This window comes from Paralichthys olivaceus, chromosome 22 (assembly GCF_024713975.1).
Source record: "Paralichthys olivaceus isolate ysfri-2021 chromosome 22, ASM2471397v2, whole genome shotgun sequence".
Lineage (NCBI taxonomy): Eukaryota > Metazoa > Chordata > Actinopteri > Pleuronectiformes > Paralichthyidae > Paralichthys > Paralichthys olivaceus.
Window position 1 is genome coordinate 9,623,595 of NC_091114.1, and position 18,676 is coordinate 9,642,270.

The 18,676-nt window shown below is 40.7% G+C and overlaps 1 protein-coding gene across 40 annotated transcripts in view; it reads right to left on the reverse strand.

The window, feature by feature from the left end:
- Positions 1–18,676, reverse strand: part of LOC109634861 (protein tyrosine phosphatase receptor type D) — a 335,897-nt gene that overhangs the window by 42,564 nt on the left and 274,657 nt on the right. For 16 of the 40 annotated variants that reach the window (XM_069518437.1, XM_020095629.2, XM_069518456.1 and 13 more), the window contains 5 exons: positions 5,901–6,089; positions 4,778–4,786; positions 4,023–4,040; positions 1,938–2,048; positions 789–800 (listed from right to left, as the gene is read on the reverse strand). In XM_069518437.1, coding sequence (XP_069374538.1) covers positions 789–800; positions 1,938–2,048; positions 4,023–4,040; positions 4,778–4,786; positions 5,901–6,089 — 339 coding nt within the window. The remainder of the gene's footprint in view (positions 1–788; positions 801–1,937; positions 2,049–4,022; positions 4,041–4,777; positions 4,787–5,900; positions 6,090–18,676) is intronic. The other 24 variants (XM_020095632.2, XM_020095637.2, XM_069518453.1 and 21 more) reach the window with 4 other exon arrangements.

The following is an 18,676-nucleotide window of genomic DNA, read 5'->3' on the forward strand; positions in this document are numbered from 1 at the left end:
CGGAAAGATCCCCGTCAGAGGAAGTGTATAATCTCTGAGGGCAAGGTTGTTTTTACAGCTTGGTGCTTGACTTTAGTGCCAATTACAACAAAGGACTGATTTTGCTTGAACATATTTTATCTGTGAGAAACTTCTACTAGAGAGAGAAAGAGCTAATTTGAGTGTTGTAATCCTTAAATGGCGACATGAAGAAAAAGATGCAGTGCGGTTATGTGGAGCAAGCTGCTGCTATTAGTCGTAGGAGCCAATAGACAATCAAGTATATTGTTCTGGCTGATATTTTATTCCACATTACTTTTATGAGAGAAAATATTTTCTCACTCAACATTTCATGTTTTTTTTGTTTTCTTATCCAAATGACCTGCTTTTGTTGGTCAGAAATCATTTGAGAGAACAAGCAGGGACACTGACAGGGTAGAGAGTCTTGGGGAGGGGGGACAACTGGCTCAAGCATTAACAGGTGACCATGCAAATAAGACTCTCAGACAGATGCAAATATCGTCCCTGCCCCCCCACCCCAAAGATGCAAACATGCACCACCTGTCGGACAGTGAAGCATTCGGACAAGGACCAGGGGCATACTTAAGAGGAACATGGACATTGAATGTGTGACATTGATAGAATGAAATCGGTCGAGACAAAAATGGCGAAAAGATACATAGAGCCCACAGTAATGCATCTGTGTTTGTATTTGAACGTCTGTAGGAGTTTGACATTTTTTTGTGTGGAAAAACAAGTGAACTCATTTCTGTTTTTGTGTGGTGTTCAAAAAGTAAAAACACACCAACCTTCTCGCAGCTCTGAGGGATGTAGGGAAATTGATGCAGAACAAAATGAAATAAGGGAAGGAGAAAAACAAGGGAAACACAGAGAGTAAAAAGGCCATGTTGTAGGTCTTTAGATGCTATGCAAACAATTTGAAGGACCTTATTTCTCTTAAGGTGCTGGGAGGTATCATTACTTTACACATATTCTGCCCAAGCCGTGTGGTTAGCTTATTGTGATAATTAAAATGAATGCCTTTTACTTTTGTTTACATTAGGTATGATATTATTTGAAATCTGAATTGTAATTAATGACTATAAAAACTAACCACAGGACTGAAAAGCATCAGATTTATAGTAGAATCAAGATATCAAATGTCTATATGCTGTTCATATATAGAGAGAATTAAGACAATATTGGAAGAGTTTAAAAAAAAGCCTGGATTGATGTATTTGAGTAAAAGTGAGCAGCAAAAACAATGTTTGTACCAACGCATCAGATATTTTGACATTAAAAGAATGAAAGACCTGTGAAAAAGGAATAGAGAATCTATTGCTGCTGCCTGAACTACCTTCTATTTCCTAAAAAAACATTAAGCTTTATATTTCTAACAGTGTAGGAATCAAAAACTGTAGGTTATTAAAAGCTAAATTTACCTGCAGGTAGAATCATTAATTACCATTCATGAAAAAGTTTTAATTCTTGATTTAACCATTTTATTTTAACGTCAATAAGAAAAGTAGCGAGATTTAATATGTCTCTCCTATGTTGATCAATGTGTGAGGAGAAAAAGGCCAGAGAGGATCTGTTCACTGCTTGGGAAAGAGTTGGGGCTGATGGAGGAGGCCTGTCCACAAGTTACTCCAACAGTCAGGTTTGAGAGGCAATTAGTAGATAAACACTGCAAGCAAGTCTAGTCATTGGTGCTGGATTCAGGATAATCAACAGAAAGGACCAAAAACACATAACAGAGCAGATTCTGTAGGTTCAAATCAGTGCAGGTGAGTCAAGTGCAAAATAAAAACCATACAAAGCATACTTACAATGACCTCACAGGCTACGGCCCCTGCTGACTTTATCGGCTGATTTAAAGATTTCTCATAAATTTCAAAGAGAAAGTTAATAAAATGGCAGATAGAGACATGCAGGCATTGTTAACACGCGTTTCCTACCTCTGACATATAGATTTGCTGGCGCAGAGTAGCGGGTTCCATCGTTGTTGGTCGCCACACATTCATACTTTCCCTGGTCGGACTCTTCGCTCTGCTCTATCTGGAGGGCTCCTGGTTGGGGAATAGCAAACGGTGCAGCAGGGTGCGTTTGGTTAAAATGACGTCGCTCGCATCAAGTTCACAAGAAAAAAACAAAAGAAGTCCTTGGACCTCAAGGAGGCCAACAACGGCCACCTTCATTTCTAGTTTGGCTTTGTCCTTTCAAGCTTCAGTAGTTGGACCGTTTGAGAGAAATCATAATTAAACAATATCCAATGAAATGCTACATGTATCTGTTACTATGAACTCTGTATTTAAAAGTTCATCCCACGTCATTATCACAGCCGGATCCATTGGCTGAGATAAAATGGAGGCTGTGTTATCCGACTATAGACGAGGGATAGCTTCAAATGGTTTATCATGCAAGACACTGCGATTCATATGTTGTTCCCTTTTAACAGGCCTAAAGTAACAACAAGACGTGTTAACCAAATCCAAAAGGAAAAAAAAGACAAAATGCCTATGTTTCATTTGCTTTATTCTACATATGTATTTTTGATGGCGTCTTAAATATAAAAAAAAGGCTAATTCCGTTTAAACTACAGGGTCTAAAAAGACACTCATCCTAGCGCCAATGTCCAAAAAAGCCATAATTTCACTTTGAAGATTAGGGGCAAGCCCTTCAATATACAACATGTCACTGGACTGGTCAATATGGGGATGAGTGATAACTGCTTCAGGGAAACATGGATCAAACAAAAAAAGGTTTACAGTATAAGAAAGCAGCATAACAAGGGAGGACAATTGAAAGAAAGAAATTTAGGTATGAATTTTAGCATATTCAATCACAGATCAAGTGTAAAATTCACCTAGTAGAATAATTTTGGACTTCATCTCGAGAAGTTTCTTTTTTAAAAAAAATGCAGCGCATACAAAAAAATGAAAAATGCTGCTTTTATGTGCGGAAAAATTTTAATTGAAGTATTATTCAAGGCAAGAGCAACATATAACCCTCAGGAACAAAAGTTTGACATGCAAATCTTGGCAAGAAATGTATGTCGGCACAACTTACAACCTTCTGACAACCCTTAGCTGAAAAATAAAATGCAGTTGTATTAGAAGACAAAATTCAAAATATCGACCTGAGCCGACAAGAATGTAACCAACCACTGCTTTAGCTTGTGAAAGCTACAAAAGACACCCATAAAAATCCACCAATGGGATCAGCAGTGTGGTGTCACATGACCCAGGGAAAAATGGCTTTAAGCAACAACAACTCTCCAGCTTCATGTCACAAGGCAAAAATGAGCCAATCAGGTCCTCGCCAGACTCTACAGTTTGCCTTCCCCAAACCCTGAAGAAAAAAAGTCAAAAAGTAAAATATTCTCCAAACCCAAGAAAAGTAAGAAAAATAGGTGAAAGAGAAAAAAAGCACCGTAGAAACTTTATCAAAAAAGTGGTTGTTTGGGCTTTTTTGTAGAGGTACAGGAGAGGAAAGCAAATAGAAGAAATGGGAAAAAAATAGTTTGCAAAGATAGGAAGAATTCTTTGGGAGAAAAAAGCAGAGTAGAGGCAATGTTGTCTTCAGCATGCCTGCGTGATTCCACAGCATCTGTGCATATTTTAGTGCTGAACAAGAACAGCTAAGGGGGAAAAATGCTTGGTTGTTTTAGTTGGACAAAAAGAGGGACACATGGTTCGCTATGGCCAAAAAGAAAACAAAAATGAACGGAAAAAATATAGTTTGAAAAAATAATTGTCATTGGATATGCTTATTTGAGCCAGAGCAAGCATATCGCAACTGAGCTAAACAGGCTCTTGAAACCAGAATACAAAGGAGTAAATAAAGCATAGACAAAAAGATGGAATACAAATTTAGTCAACGAAACAGGACAAATAAGAAGGAAGGTCCATATGAACGAAATGGGATTTGGTCTCGGTAAACAGGACAAAAATGGAGGTGATTTCAAGTGGAGATGAATGGGTTGACAGCAAGAATGAATTTGTATTATTTTCATTCTGTGAACGTCAGTTCAGCACTCTTACCTCTTATTGGTGTACCACCTGGGTGGATAATATGAATGCAAATAAGATTAGAAAGAAGAAGCATTAGTACGAGTAGATAGAGGCTGGGGGGCTTTGGAAGAAGAATCAAATTAGATTTAACAGGGTACGTAAATAAAGGTACTAGAGGAAAGAGAAAGGAGAGAATAAGAGAGAGAATAACTTTTTCTCTACTGGTAAAGAAAGACAGGATTCATCATAGAAAAGTCATTGGTCAGAGAGAAGAACTTGTACATTGGTGTACCACGGGGAGGTGCCATTTTTTTTTTGGCAGTGGCTTCTGAAGACCATCTAGTGAAGGGAAAGACTTTGAGGACTTGGTATATGAGCTTGAAAGCAGACATGACATCCCTTCGCTTGACCTGAGCTGATCACCTCCCTAAAATACTTGAAATTCCCAAACCTACAGTGCTGGTGTTAAGAGATTAAGTGAGTGGGTGAGTGGTGTGTCAGTGAGTCAGCAACAAACATGTGAGGACAGGTCATTACCCAAGTCAGTCTATGACAGTGCTACGCTGAGGTTTTGTGACTATGTAATCCCTGGGTCAAGGTGAGCCTGGAGCTGGCAGTGGTGGGACACTTAAACAACGTGGGGTGAGGGAAGAGTGTGTGTGCCTCAAGTAGTAGCCCTGCAACTAACCTATCTGTTAGTAAAATGCATGCCATGCATTTTAATAGTTGTTGGAAACATGAAAAATTAGTGGGGGGTGATGTGTGCTTTAGAGCTAAGCACTTACCAAAGGATTCTGTAGATTTAAAAATATAGAGAGAAGAAAGACAGCATAAGAATATGAGTATATTTTTTTGAGTACGTTTAGTTCACAAGGTTTCGTTAATGCTCTACGTGAATCAAAGTCGCACATTAGAAATAAGGGTTAATGCTACACAGTTCTGTTGAAAACAAGTCAGCAAGGAAGGAAGGTTAACAAGACGGTTTAACAAAGGACAGCTGTGAAATCTGTGATGACAGGTGGTCAAACATACAAGACTTTACAAGTAGTCGTGCTAATGTGTTGACGTTAGCTGGCACATAAAGCTGGAAACTATTTATTGATTTTGAAGCTTTATTTTCGAAATATTGAAATCAAGATTCAGGTGAATGGGTATATTAGGGTGTGTCACAGGCAAATAAACACAAAGATGGCGTTTACACATTAAAGCAGGGGCTGTAAGTTGAAAGAATCAAGGGGTAAGGGAAAAGCCTTATGAGGTTTTACGCACTACTGTGGCTGATTAGCATCCAGAATTAACCTTAAAGGGTTCTTATATAAAGTAAAGGTCTATTCAAATGAGTTTTAAGGATCACTCTTTTTAAATAGTGAAATTTCATCAAATCCACAAGACTTTTCTGCACGTCTCCTATTTTAAAATCACGTACACTCCTTTCAGATTTCTGAATGAAGCCAAATGTTGAGTATTAATTGTCAGGAAAAGAAAAAAAAGACATAAGAAATAAAGAGAATGGATCCAAAATAACTGCACCAATGCAGTGGAAAGAAAAACCAACAGAAAAACGGCAAAGGAAGTCATTGTAAAAAGTCACAGCAGTGAGCAATGAGGGCAGAGGTTAGGGCAGAAGCCAGCAAACACAGAGGGGGAACAGTCCCAACAGCCCATGACAACACTGGAAGACAAAGGGAGACACGCGTACAGACAACACACACTGGGGCGTACAGAGAGTAAAGGACAGTAGAAACAATGCCATTACCTACAAAATCAAAGCCAAATGAGAAGTTAAATCATGGGAGGAAGAAGAGGATGAGAGAACAGAGGAGACGACAGGGGGAGCAGGTCAGATAGAGGAAAACAAGAGAGAGGACTCCTGTTTTTGTAATCACGCTTTCAGCCGAGGGAACCTACCTGATCTGAGCTGTTTAATGCGTCCATTGTTGTTGGTGGTGTTGACGGGGAGGAAGTCTTTGAACCAGGAGATGTCAGGGTCGGGGTTGCCGCTGGCGGCACAGAGCATGGTGGCAGTGCGTGTTCGCTCCACCACTTTCAACTGTGGGCCCATGTCTATGGTGGGGAACCCAGGGGGCAGCTGGTCCTCTGGAAATAGATGAAAGATGTTGCAGAGATAAGACTGGGAAAGTTATTGTTGGACATAATAATCATAAGACTAGAATAAAAAAAGAGAAGAGTTTGCAGTTTTTGGCAAAACATAGACAACAATTCTTAAACTATATATTACTAACTCTGTCAATTTAACAACTCTTACTCCTGAATCCATATATATTTCAAAAAGTCAAATTAAAGAGAGAAATAAGACCCCTTCACTGTTTTATTCAATAAATTGTCATTTGCCTTTTAATTCACATAATGTGAAAATACAGTTTTAGAAGTAATTGACACATTTAAAACAAATCTGAGATCGTATATACAGATGTATTGTAATTTCTGTCATTAAGAATATAATAAACAAGTAAATAATAACTTCCATATTGTAAAGACAGAATCATGCTATACTTGACAACTGTATTGTACGCCATTTATACAATTTAATCTGGTTTGAATGTAATTATTTTGGAATACATTTACACTATCCAGATTATATGTACTCCATTGCAAACCATCATTTGCTTGCTTAAACAATCAAGATATAAGAGGTAAACAAGTGGCTTAACGAGGTGTTAATAATACCTGTTACCCCATGTTTGACTTCTTTATGCTAAACTGTCTCCTAGATTCAATTCTCAGTCATAAGACAAATTCATATATTTCTCCAAATGTCAAACTCCAACTTTGATAAAAGAAAAAAAGGACCGGCGGTTTCACAGACTACATGCGTATTCAGGTGAGGTGGAGCTCTGATGTTCTGGGATGAGAGCAGGTGTCTTGTATAAGCTGTCGTGTTCCCGCCTGTGTCTTAACTCACTGACTGAACAAGGCCGGGCTTCATCTCGCTGTCGTTGGAGATGTGAAAGAAGATAACTCGCATTGCTCTTTGCTCCAAACATCCGAGCAACAGACCAAGTGGAGCAGTCGTATCCCCGTTATGTAATTAGAAGAGATATAAAAGTGGTGATTTTGTACACCCTCGTAAAACTGTTCTTCAAATAGCCCCCACAATTAGGTATTTATATTTGGACAATGATCATTTTACTATTTTCTGCAACTGACAAGTAAGCTTTTATTCAGTACTTGAATTAACAATAAAATAAAATAAAAAGTAAACATGCACAGTTGGAGAGTGACTTATTTAAACCTACAGGTGTCTTTGCATATGTTTCATTTTTCGGACTTTGCATGAAATTCATTTTAAACACAAGGACGAATCCCTCCATGCAGTAACCTCTCCTTTCATCCAGCTGCTCTGCTTTCAATAGCTTGTCACGATTATTCTCTCATTTTTCTTGAAGGGTAACACGGAAAGGCGTAAGTTTAGAAGTTTTGAAAGGGTCATTTATTCGTGAGGTCTAGTCCTCGACTAAAAGTCACCTTCGAAGCTGCGCATTTTAATTTTCAGTTACAATTATATGATATAATGATAATTTTTTTCGTGTATAAACACATCAGCTGATGGTTCTATGAGAATACCCACTGAAAAGAACCTGTATATAAAATCAAAAGGTGGCATTGGAACTGTGTAGTTGTGAAGCATCATTCATCCCACTTGTTTTTGTCAAATATTAGTGGTTATTCAGATTGACCAAAATTTAGATTTACTGCTTATTTTCAATTATTGATGTTATAAGGCTATTTCATTTATATAAATTGTCTTTGTCTAACCTTGATTATGGCTTTTTAACCTGAATCATACTTTACATACACATACAGATAATCACTGTCACTCATTGTAACTACACAAGTGCAGGTGGCCCGAACCCCCACCATCTTTCCAACTTCTTTTGAAAACACAACCAGGCACCCATGTCTGCGATCGTGTTCTTTTGGCATAACAAAGAAAATCAAAGCCTCGGGCCGCTTTGTGTTCGAGCTCCCTCCTCTGAACAGGAAGTATTTTTGGCTTGTGCTAAGTCATGATCTTGGAGCGGAGTGGAGGATTCCATCCACCACACGATCCCTACATGCAAAATGTCTGCTCAATGCTAGTGTTAATCTCCCAAAACAAGACCTGCTTATGCTGAATGCCAATGAGGTTTACGTGCACCTTTAAGTTTTCCCTTCCCCGCTGTGATATGGCTAATTAGACTCTTCGGTTGCTCTCGTAAACGGCACCTTTTTGGAAACGCTTTCTTCATTAAATTTTCATGAGGCGACATCAGTCTAGAAACAGCTTTGAGATGCCATAGCTCGCACACAGCCAACACGACAATCATGGCCTCCTTCCAACAATGCTTTTGGGTATCTGGCATGAGGAACCACCTCAATGGATAAATCTCCTCAGAAATAAACTGTTTTACAAATGAGTGACTTCAGACTGAACTGCAAAACTTTCCCTTGCAACTCTGTGTCCCTGCCTGAACTGAGGTGTCTTGACAGTGATGGAGGTGTGTTGTAGTTGCACATTTAAAAAAAAAAAAAAAAGCCAATCATACAGAAACATTCGCAAATTACTTGAATGAATTCCAGTCCTCTATAATGCAAGCTTCCATTACTGGTTATAGTTATTCCAGGGCCTCTTGGCCCATCCATCTGTATGTAGTCCATCACATAAGCTCATAACATTTTGGTCTGGCACTGTGTTTTTCAAAATAAATGAATTTGTCTTCATTAAACGTCTTAATCATATCACCTCAGCCAACATCATAGTTACATTAGGGAAGTTCAGCTGGAGCACAGATCTTTCATCATCTCTTCATGTCTGTTTCATGTATCTGTGGTCTGATGTTTCTGCATACAGTGTATTCCGTTAATGACTTTTTCATCAATAACAAAAAGAAAAATTCTGAAAGCAACACCTTTACCACTCATCAACAAATGAATGAACCGTCTAATGTGAGAAACGTCACTTTGAAAGGTTCTCATTCAAATGGAGACGGACAGGACGGAGGAGGGGAGGGTTTAATTGTACCAGGTAGCTCCTGTCCGAGCTGCCCTCAGTCCGTTCAAGGTCGAAGCGACAATTAGTCGATTCTACGCTGAGTCAAAAGTGTAGCTGATCCAACACAATAGCCAGGAGCCACCCTAAGAGCAGGCATGTGTGTTGGATGGAGTAATTGGATGTGACAGGAAAAAGCAGATCCTGTGAAATTGCGATGTATTCCAAAAACAAAGTGCTGGAGACATCATAATTTAGCTGTCTGTTAAGAAGTCAGAATTGTGCTCGTGTCGCGATAAGAAATGCTCCTGGTTATTTAGCTCAAAGGGGAAAAGAAGAGGGTATGAGAGAATGTTTATCTTAAATCGTAAATGGTGTCACCTCAGTCAACATGATGAGTTTGTCAAAATGAGGATACTAATGTTAGGGTTGTAAATCCATAGATATATATCATTTTAATAAAATACACTCTGAATTAAACCAATCTTTCACCTCCTTTAAAATACGTGTGTGTTACATGATGATGATTCCAGTGCAGGCGACTGATATGACTCCAGGCAGGGCATTTAAAATTAATGATCCGTTACAAAGGTTTCTGGCATTTTCGATGCATTCTTGCTTAGTCAAGAAATGTTATTTACAGATGAGCACTCATGCTCGTCCAGAATGACCATCAACCGTGAGGTACCTCAAAACTTCTCTTGCGAATTGTACTGCATATTAAAATGCAAAAAACAGAAAATAAACAGTTCTTCAATCTTCTTGAGACCCTGAGCAGAAACCCTCAGTTAATCACCATTGTGATAATAAATTGAGGAGGGGAATTTAACACATTTTGTTGCTTGTGCTAGTGATTAACAGCTCATGTCAACAGAGCTGCCGCAGCGTTTTCCTTACAAGGCCAACAGACCAAAATTAAATCAGATGAATCACTCTTTAATTTGAGCCGCAATATGTTTTTGTGGAAGCTGGATTATTGAAAAACGTCAAGAATTAAATAATTCATCAACCATGGGCCAAGTGTCTCCATGTGTTTTCCAAACAGTCTCGAGTTTGTGCTGTAGTTACATAAATTATCAGCAACAAGCTAATTCATAACGACTTCAGGAACTCTGAGCCGCAAACTAATAGGATTTGTTGTGCTTGTGGTGCCAGGCTACATTGTAAATGTATAAAAGTCAAAGTTAAGAGGCGAAATAAGAGAAAAATCATTTTCCAGATTTCCCCCCGCACTTCTTTTCCCACCTCGCCGGGGCCTGCAGTCTCAAGGACGGTCTAAGACAAGGGCAGTTTCAGCTTTACAGACCCATATTGTATATTCAACAATGGATCTACACACTAAATGAGATGGAAGGGAGAGAAATGCTGAAGTCACCTAGAGAAGTGCTGAGCACTGGTGCTTGATATAAAAGACTCCCAATGACAATTTGCACACATTAGCCACTACCAGGCCATCAGGCTGCATGAGCGTGTGGTGCCAAGTGTGAGACGAGTATAAAAAGGACATTGGCTCAAAAAGTACCTCGGTGAGCAGATTTCCACCGAAGACATAAGGCCACTGGACGTAAACCCAACCCATTAGTAGATTGTATCTATTGATCATTCATACAAAATACGAGCAGGAGTGAGATCACATTTGGAGTGTATGACACCAGCGGCCATTTCGGTTTCTAAAATGTTGCTTGAATGCGGCATAAATTCAGCAGTGTTTGTCATCACGCCGCAGTGGCCTCCGTTTTACACACAGTCACAGCCTGTGTTCAAACTTTTCACCTGCTGTGATGTAAGGATTTGAGCAACACGCTCAAGTAATGTTCTACTCGTTTGGGCTCTTAATTAAATAAGCCTAATTGAGTCTCGACAGATAAATGCCCCATTCAGCTGTCACCAGTCACCCTGTACAATTTTTTTGCTCGGGTAGTGCTGCAGTGCCTGTGCATCCTGAGGTGACGCTCACAAGGTATCACAGGACTAATGCAGTTACGTTGATGGATTTCATTTGGAGAACCAGACAGTAAAATTAAGACCGAGACATTCGCTTGTCTGTTTTTTAACGTACACCAGCTCCTGACATCCAAATTAAACTCTCGTGTGTTTTTTCCTGCGCTGCACCTACACAGGGTCGACAGGAACATAAACCTGCCTTTGCTGTCACTCTCTTTTGTTTGGTGAATCCTATACTTTGCAGACAGCACCCGTTTCCAGCAAAGCATTCTGCAGCGAGGTGTTGTTGGCAGACACCGATACTCTGTTAATGCCGTATGTACTTAAGCTAATGGCCTCACAGCTTTAAGTAGAGTGGGTTTGACAGTTTATTTGTCATATATATTGATATTCACAAGGTGGGCTGTTGAGATGTGCTGAATTTATTTAAAAAATGAAATTCTTAATTAGGGAGTCAACACAAAAGCAACATCAGGCGTTTTCAGACTTGAACCTCTGGGTGATGTCTGCAGAATTGTGTCTGGAGTTGGCCTTTCCCACAATGCAGCAGGACACAGAAATCTCTGAAGTGTTCAGGTGCAGGAGGCAGGATGTAATGTATAAAGTCTGCAGCGGAGGTCACCTGTTTATGTTTACTCCAAAAGCTTCCATGATAGTGTTTCCTGTGAGCACAGATTCTGTTTTGTTTGACTTGTTTTTCCATTTGTGCCTCTGTCGCCTTCTCCGGAGTAAAACACGTCACTGAAATTTGCCTCTTGTTTTCTTCAATAAATACAAAAGAATTTAAGGGGAAAAACAAAAAAAATTCTTGCAACATATTTCCCAAGTAAAGCAATGAAAATATAAACCTTCATGGTCACATTCTGGCTCAAACTCCGGGGTTGCTTCACAAGGATTGGATTTGGTCTGACCCTTTTCTTCCCGAGCGGAACAAGGCTTTTCACCCGGCGGTTGAGGTTATTCTTCAGGGAAAATCCCAGCAGGCCATAATAAGATATATTTGTCGAACGTATTTGAGTGGATACAATCTCTTCAAAGAGGCTGTCACGGGTCACTTGCTGGTGGCGGTGTAGTGGGGGGGGGGGGGGGGGGGGGGGGGGGGTTGAGGTACTGTTGTCTGGGAATCCTAACTCAGCCAAAGACGCTGGATTATGGAAGTGTAGGGATTCGGTGGCTGTCTGATTATGACACCACTCTGCTGTAAAGATTATTTTTACCCAGTTTATGAATCCATCAGGTTCTCGCTACCTCTCCTCAGATAAACTCTCATCCAGCACATAAAACAAGCCAAAAAACATTACCCGTGCAGTGTGACAGCATGTGCTTAGCGATCTCTGCAGCCGGAGCCAAAGTCATTTTTCCCACCACACAATAGCATGTAATTTAAAAGTTGAGGGGCACTGATTAAAAGCTCTTTCCACACTCAAAAACATCAACTCGAGTGAGGAAGAAAACGGGGGAATTTTAGCAAGGTTAGGGTGCTAATCACGTTAATCACACAGCACTCTTACCGCTCACAAGGACATGATTTGGAATTGACTTGTTTAATGGCTTGCTAATGCATTCGCTGGCCTAGACCGAATTAGGACTTGTTGTTTGATAAAGTAGTGAGAGGTGTTGAAAAAGAAAATATTTCCATGCCCCTAATTTAAGGTGAAGGATGAAGGAGGAGTAACATGTACAGTAAACCAGGATTTTGGGTTAAAATGCTTTTTTGCAGGGACGCCATTAAACCATTTTTTCAAAAATGAGTTTGTTGATTTGGAGGACATTAGCACGGAAACACTGTCCATTATAATTTGTTTACAGTCCTGTGGAAGTTGTTGCAAGCTTCGTTAATACATCGGTTCAGAGACGACCTCAACAAAATGTTCTGTTCGGCTCCTGCTCAACTGACGTGTTCGTTTTTTTCCCCCCCTTGGCACGGGAGAGGGAACTGTTAATTATGCTTTTGTTTACACACAAACAAAATTACTCAAGCAAATGTAAAAGCTTTTGATTAACAAAGGCAGGCAGCTATTCCGTGTTTGTGCCAATTCTATGACGGCATCTGTTCTATTTTCCTCTTTCCCCCTCGTCTATTAAGTTTTCGCTGATTTCACCCACACCATCGCTGGCTTCCTCGCTCACTTGCGGTGAGGAGGTGCACTTTTACAATCTAGCACCGAGTGATTGACGGGTTTTACATCTGAGCCCACCCTTTGCTTTATCAGCCTCCTGCAGCTTGGTGAAACTATCTAAAACTTGGTTTTGGACCGAGTTGCTTTACTCAACACCACCATCCATCATTCTGCCTATAAAGGGTTGCAGAGGTGAAACTTTACAAACGTCAGTTTTTCACCAAGGGACCAGGACATTTTAACATTTTGTTTAGCATGCTTTTTTTATTTGAGCAGAAATGTTATGTTCTCTTTAATTTTTGCTTAGTTTTAACTTCAGATACTGTGGATAAATTCCCCTGCACACATGCCTGGACATTGTTTTCAGCATATAGATGCCTCACACTGCCTGAGGTGGAATACTTGAAATAGTTAAGATGTCAAAGTAATGACCCTCATCATTAACGGTGTAAAGTATCATTCATGAGTGGCAGATAGAGCCATTAAGTGAGACAAGCATGCAGACTGTAAAAGCACATGTTGCATCATCTCCGTGCAAAAAAAGGAGAAACGACACATTGAGATGAATAAATTTTCCCTTAATGCCCTGAGAGAATCCAAACCGTGTATTTATCTCACTGATACATCCCGCCGCTGTCTGGCACATGTGTTGTCCAGTCTAAATGAGATTAGGTTTTCCCCTAGAGCTTCCTTTGAGCCAGATTTCCCAAATAAGCCTCCTGGCACCCGCAAAGTGTAGATATTGCTCAAGTAATCCAATAATGGAAAACAAAATGCTCAGCACTTCCATTTAATAAAGCGTGCGGTGAGGGACAATTCTCAATATCACTTTCCTGCGATGTGTTTGATGGCTTCACGGGCCAGTGAACTCAGAGTCAACCCGCGAACTGTTTTCAAAACGTGGCGTATCAGGACGGAGAGCCAGGTGTTTTTTTGATTTGTTGGAAAGACTGAAATGTGAGAGTGCATCCTGGTTGTAAAGCCTGGGGCCACAGTTCTTTATGTTCCCAAGCTTTAGACCAATGAGAAAATGCTAAGTGGCAAGGCATGACTGGCTTCCAGTTTACAAACGTGTCTGTATAAGATGTGCGGGTCAGAACGAATCTGGTTGTATCTAGCAGAGTGCTGGAGAGGTCACATTCGCCACGGAAGGCCTGTGATCCATTTATCTCAACTGAGGTTACAAATGTGCGTTTCAATCTTCATAGTAAAATCAATGAAGTGCGTAACTTAGAAAGAGGAGTCTGTCAGCGATCCCCTTAATTTTGCAGGTCTGCGTTTGCAAAGTCAAACATTTGCAAAGCACCTCATGCTTTTTTGATATTAGGTGAAAAATAACAAGAAATACAAATAAAAATGACCACATCAACGTTTACCCACACTAGAAAACTACAAAATCAGTCACTTTCTTTTTTCTTTTACAAACATCACCCTCTGTAGTGCAGTGAAAAATAACCTACTTCGTTCAGATGAACAGTAAAAGCTTTGCTGGGCCGAGAAAAATATGCTTCAGTTTAGTTCATTAGTTGATTCTACAGGTACGGCGCTTGCTAATGAATATTACTGCGAATGCGCCTTAGTTGGCTCAAACAGCTAATTCCAATTTACTGTAATAGAGTTTTAAGAGGAGCAGGCACACACTCACACAAAGTGGCATTAAGGCGCCCCCCCCTCGCTTCATACCTCTAAAAGGTAGTTCAGTAATTTGCTGATCAAATACAGTCTCTTTGAGAAAATGGCTAAAACCTGAGGGCAGGGGACGAGAGTACATCGAGTATGCACTAAAATTTTATTTCGCTCTCGCTGCCTGCAGGAGCGAAGTAGGAATGGATTGTGAAATACTATCCATTGTGTTCCTCTCTGCGATGATGAACGTCGGAACGAAATATGGGAGGAGGGGGGGTGAAGGTGCAGAAAACTCTCTTAACCCAGGGTTCATGGCACTCTGTCTCGGTGAATAATAGCATCCTCTCCCCCTTTGCCCCGCGCTGATTGTTTCTTCCATAAATCCCCCTTTGAGATTGTATAATTAATTGAATGCTGCTTATTTGTCATTAAAAGCCCTCACCTAATGCCTGAGATTATGAGGGAGCCATTGTAAGAGTCGATCTATTAATCACCGGCCCCCCCCCCTCCTCTCCGAAAACCCTTCACAGATGAACAATCTGAGCCATTTCTCATTTTGAGTGATACTGTAGAACTAGTTGTAAAAGTCAACATCCTGGCGCATATTTTATCAAACGTAGCTGTTCTACGTTTCTTTAAACACTTAGAACACATCCTTTTTCACTATATGTCTTAACGTGACAGACAGAGTGCACACCTGCAGTTTTCATGTATTGCTGCGGAGCGAGAAGCCGTATTGTAGACATTCTCTGAATGCTTTCGAGATTGATTTTTGGAGAGTACACTACTCCCATTCGGACTCTGTTGGAAAGCCTCTCACTTGTGTGTCAGGAGTTTCCATCTGGTTGGAATTTGGCGGGGAGCGTTCGATAGAAAGTGTCTGGGAAACAGGATCCAAGTCAGAAATGGCTGAAGTTGTGCTTCACAATGATTCCGACTTGTGTCCCTCCAAGCCCTCCATCCCCTCACAGACATTTTTTTACGGCCATTGTTGCCGGGGTTAGATTTGATCAGCCAAGCAGAGGGCACGCAACAGAGATGTACGCCACGTCTGGCAGGGCACCCCCCAACTCTCCCTCGATGTCATTCATAAACATGACGGATTAGCTGTGATATCCCTCCATTTACAACATAAGCGGAGGGAGTGGGAGGACGCGAGTGAAAGCAGAGAGAGAGTGTTAGTGTCGGATGGCCCTTAGGGGTAGTGCTAAAATGGATGGGTAAAGAGGGAGATGAAAAGGAGAGATGAAGCAGGAAGGGCGGAGAGTGGGCCTTTCTCTACAGGCCTGACTGGGCAAGCAGCAAAGCAGGCAGGAAGCCAGGCACAAAGCTCCATCTATGCTCAGATGCCCCCCTCCCTCCGTCCTTGCTGTACAGACGACACATCAGCTCACCCAGATGTACCGTTCTGAGTAGAGATCACCTACAGGAAACGCAAGGAGGCCAATTTCAAGACCTCTTCTACCTACAATCATGTCTTTCTCCCGCACCGCCATTGTTTTTCTCGCCTCGCTCGATCGCCGACTTCTCCCGCCTCGCTCCATCCGCAGCCCGTCAGAGACTTTAAAAGATGCTTGATGTTAAAGACTCTCCCTCGATCGGTCTTTGTCTGCCTCCCGCTGTCTTCCCCTTCTGTCCCTCACCCTCCCTCGTCAGGATTTCACTTTGCATATTCCATTTGGTGGTTGTTACCTTGAGCAATGATTCCATTTACTTCCGAAAACAGTGCCCCATTTATTTAGAGTTGGGGGGGAAGGAGAAAAAAAAAGAACGAAAACGCAACAAACAAACAGAAAAACTTCAGCTCTTGTCTCCTTATCTGACATCAGCATTTTTATTCAGTTATTATTAGGAATATTCAAAGGAGGAGGGAGAAAACAGTTTGACAATGCTTTGAGCTATTTGCCAAACACAAAGCTAAAATGGATGTTGCATATTCCCTCTCGGCTTCACAAAAATCCTCTCTTAACTGCACAAAACGAACCTTAGGAAGCTCTTTCTATTTTATTTTATTTATGTTTATTTATTTTTTTCTTAACACTCCATCAAATCTCATTTGATCCCCTTGAGTGCATTAACCATCCGCAAATAAAGGGGACGTGGTGAGGAATATATATAAACAACAGAACGCTGCCTTCTCCTTAGAGACGCCTCCATTCTCTCCGACGCTCCTGTCACTTTGAAGCATATACTGCCAGACATCTGTTCGGTTTTTTATGTTTCGGGCTTATTCATTGTCTATTTAGCCTCTTACCGCCCACTTGGGATGACTATATGATGCTTGATGTTTAGTCTAATAAAGTATATGTTTGTGTTTAACGGTGTATTATCTTGTCTTTCAGACTATTTTTCTTTTCAATGAAATTTAAACTCCTTAGGTTGATTCATTTGCTTTGTGTGTGCAGGGGCAGTTCATAAAGGCCGATGCCAGAAGCAGGAGCTCAGACGAGGTAGGCTTTCCTCCCAGGCACCTTCACATACCTTACATTCATGAACAGTTAGATGTGTGCGGATTGTCACGCGACGAAATAAATCCACGTCTTTATCGAAAGGTGTGCGAGTCAAGAAAGTTGAACGTAGCTTCCCCTCAGCTGTCTGAATGCTCACATAAATCCCAATGAACTTTTAGCATCTTGTGCATTACAGTGCCTGATATCTTTATGGTTCACGGCTCGGGATGCCTACATTCGATCATGGTATCATCAGACTCAGACGAGCACTCAGGCAGGAGATGCGCGGTATAAATGTCTGGAGGAAACCGACTTCATACAAGTTCACATCCTTCGGAGAAAGGGAAAACGTAGCACAAGCCATTTCAATAATTTATATTGCTAAAAGCTTGCTACAGGAGAGGGGAGTAGAGAGATTATTCATGCTTGCTAACATCCTGCAGAGAGGACCTCATGCTTCTCAAAGAGCCTTAATGGAAAACGGGGTTATGTCAGGCTCCTCAAATTTAGCAGACAGGCATTCTTCCTAAAAGTGACTGTGGGAGACGATGGGTGTCACAGCAGGCAGTGGGTGGCATTATTTTATTATGGAAATTACTATATTGAGACCACATGGTTTGAGATTTGACAGCTGGGTTTAAAGCTGATGAAATCTATGATGAGAATATGTAAGGTTTTGTCCCCCTTTCCCTGCACGCGCCAATAAAACGTATAATTAGTCGCCGCACTCGTCTTCTCTGCACTCGACGTATTTATGTATAGACAACTAATTACACCACAAAATCAATTCTTGCCACTTTTTTTTTCCATTCCAAAGATGTTTGGTCGGTCGTAATTAGCCGGGAGCTTTATCCAGCTTGAAAAAGTTTCTCAAGATCATTAGATGCATTAAGGATGACCCTGCAGTACCCAATTAATCTAGTAGAAAATGACTTCTGAGTGCAGCTACGATCAAAGCTACCAAACATTAGCACCCCTCGACTACCTGGCTCAGACTTGCACGCTCCTTATTTAACGACCTTGTGCCCCATCAAGTTCAGCCAATGGAATATTCCCCAATAAAAAATATGTTATGCTCTGCTATGTGGCGTATCGTGTACTGTGCACAAATTCAGATAGTAGACAGTAGTTTTTTCCTGTTAATTGTAGATACAAATGATAAAAAGAGGAAACATACTTTAATACTGAATATATCACCTAGCAGATAGGGCTGCAGCCTCAGTATTGTTTACTTCTACTATACCACATAACAATACAACAACAAACTGCCATATTATACTTTCTGTAGATGCATGCATACCTGATTTTAAAGATTTGATTTGCAAAGAAACATCTTTCAAAGAGTACTGTTCTCTAAGATGTAAAAAAAAAAATACAATTTGCATATTTTAAAACCACTGAGCACCTAATTACTCTGCCAGTCCTGTGAGGTCACTGTGGAGAGCAGCAGCATCTAAGGCCAGTGAAGGGGAGAAAACACACATACCTCATTTGTCTGAATCAATAATTATTAATGTACGAGGCTGTGTTTACTTTGATTAAAACAAATACAGA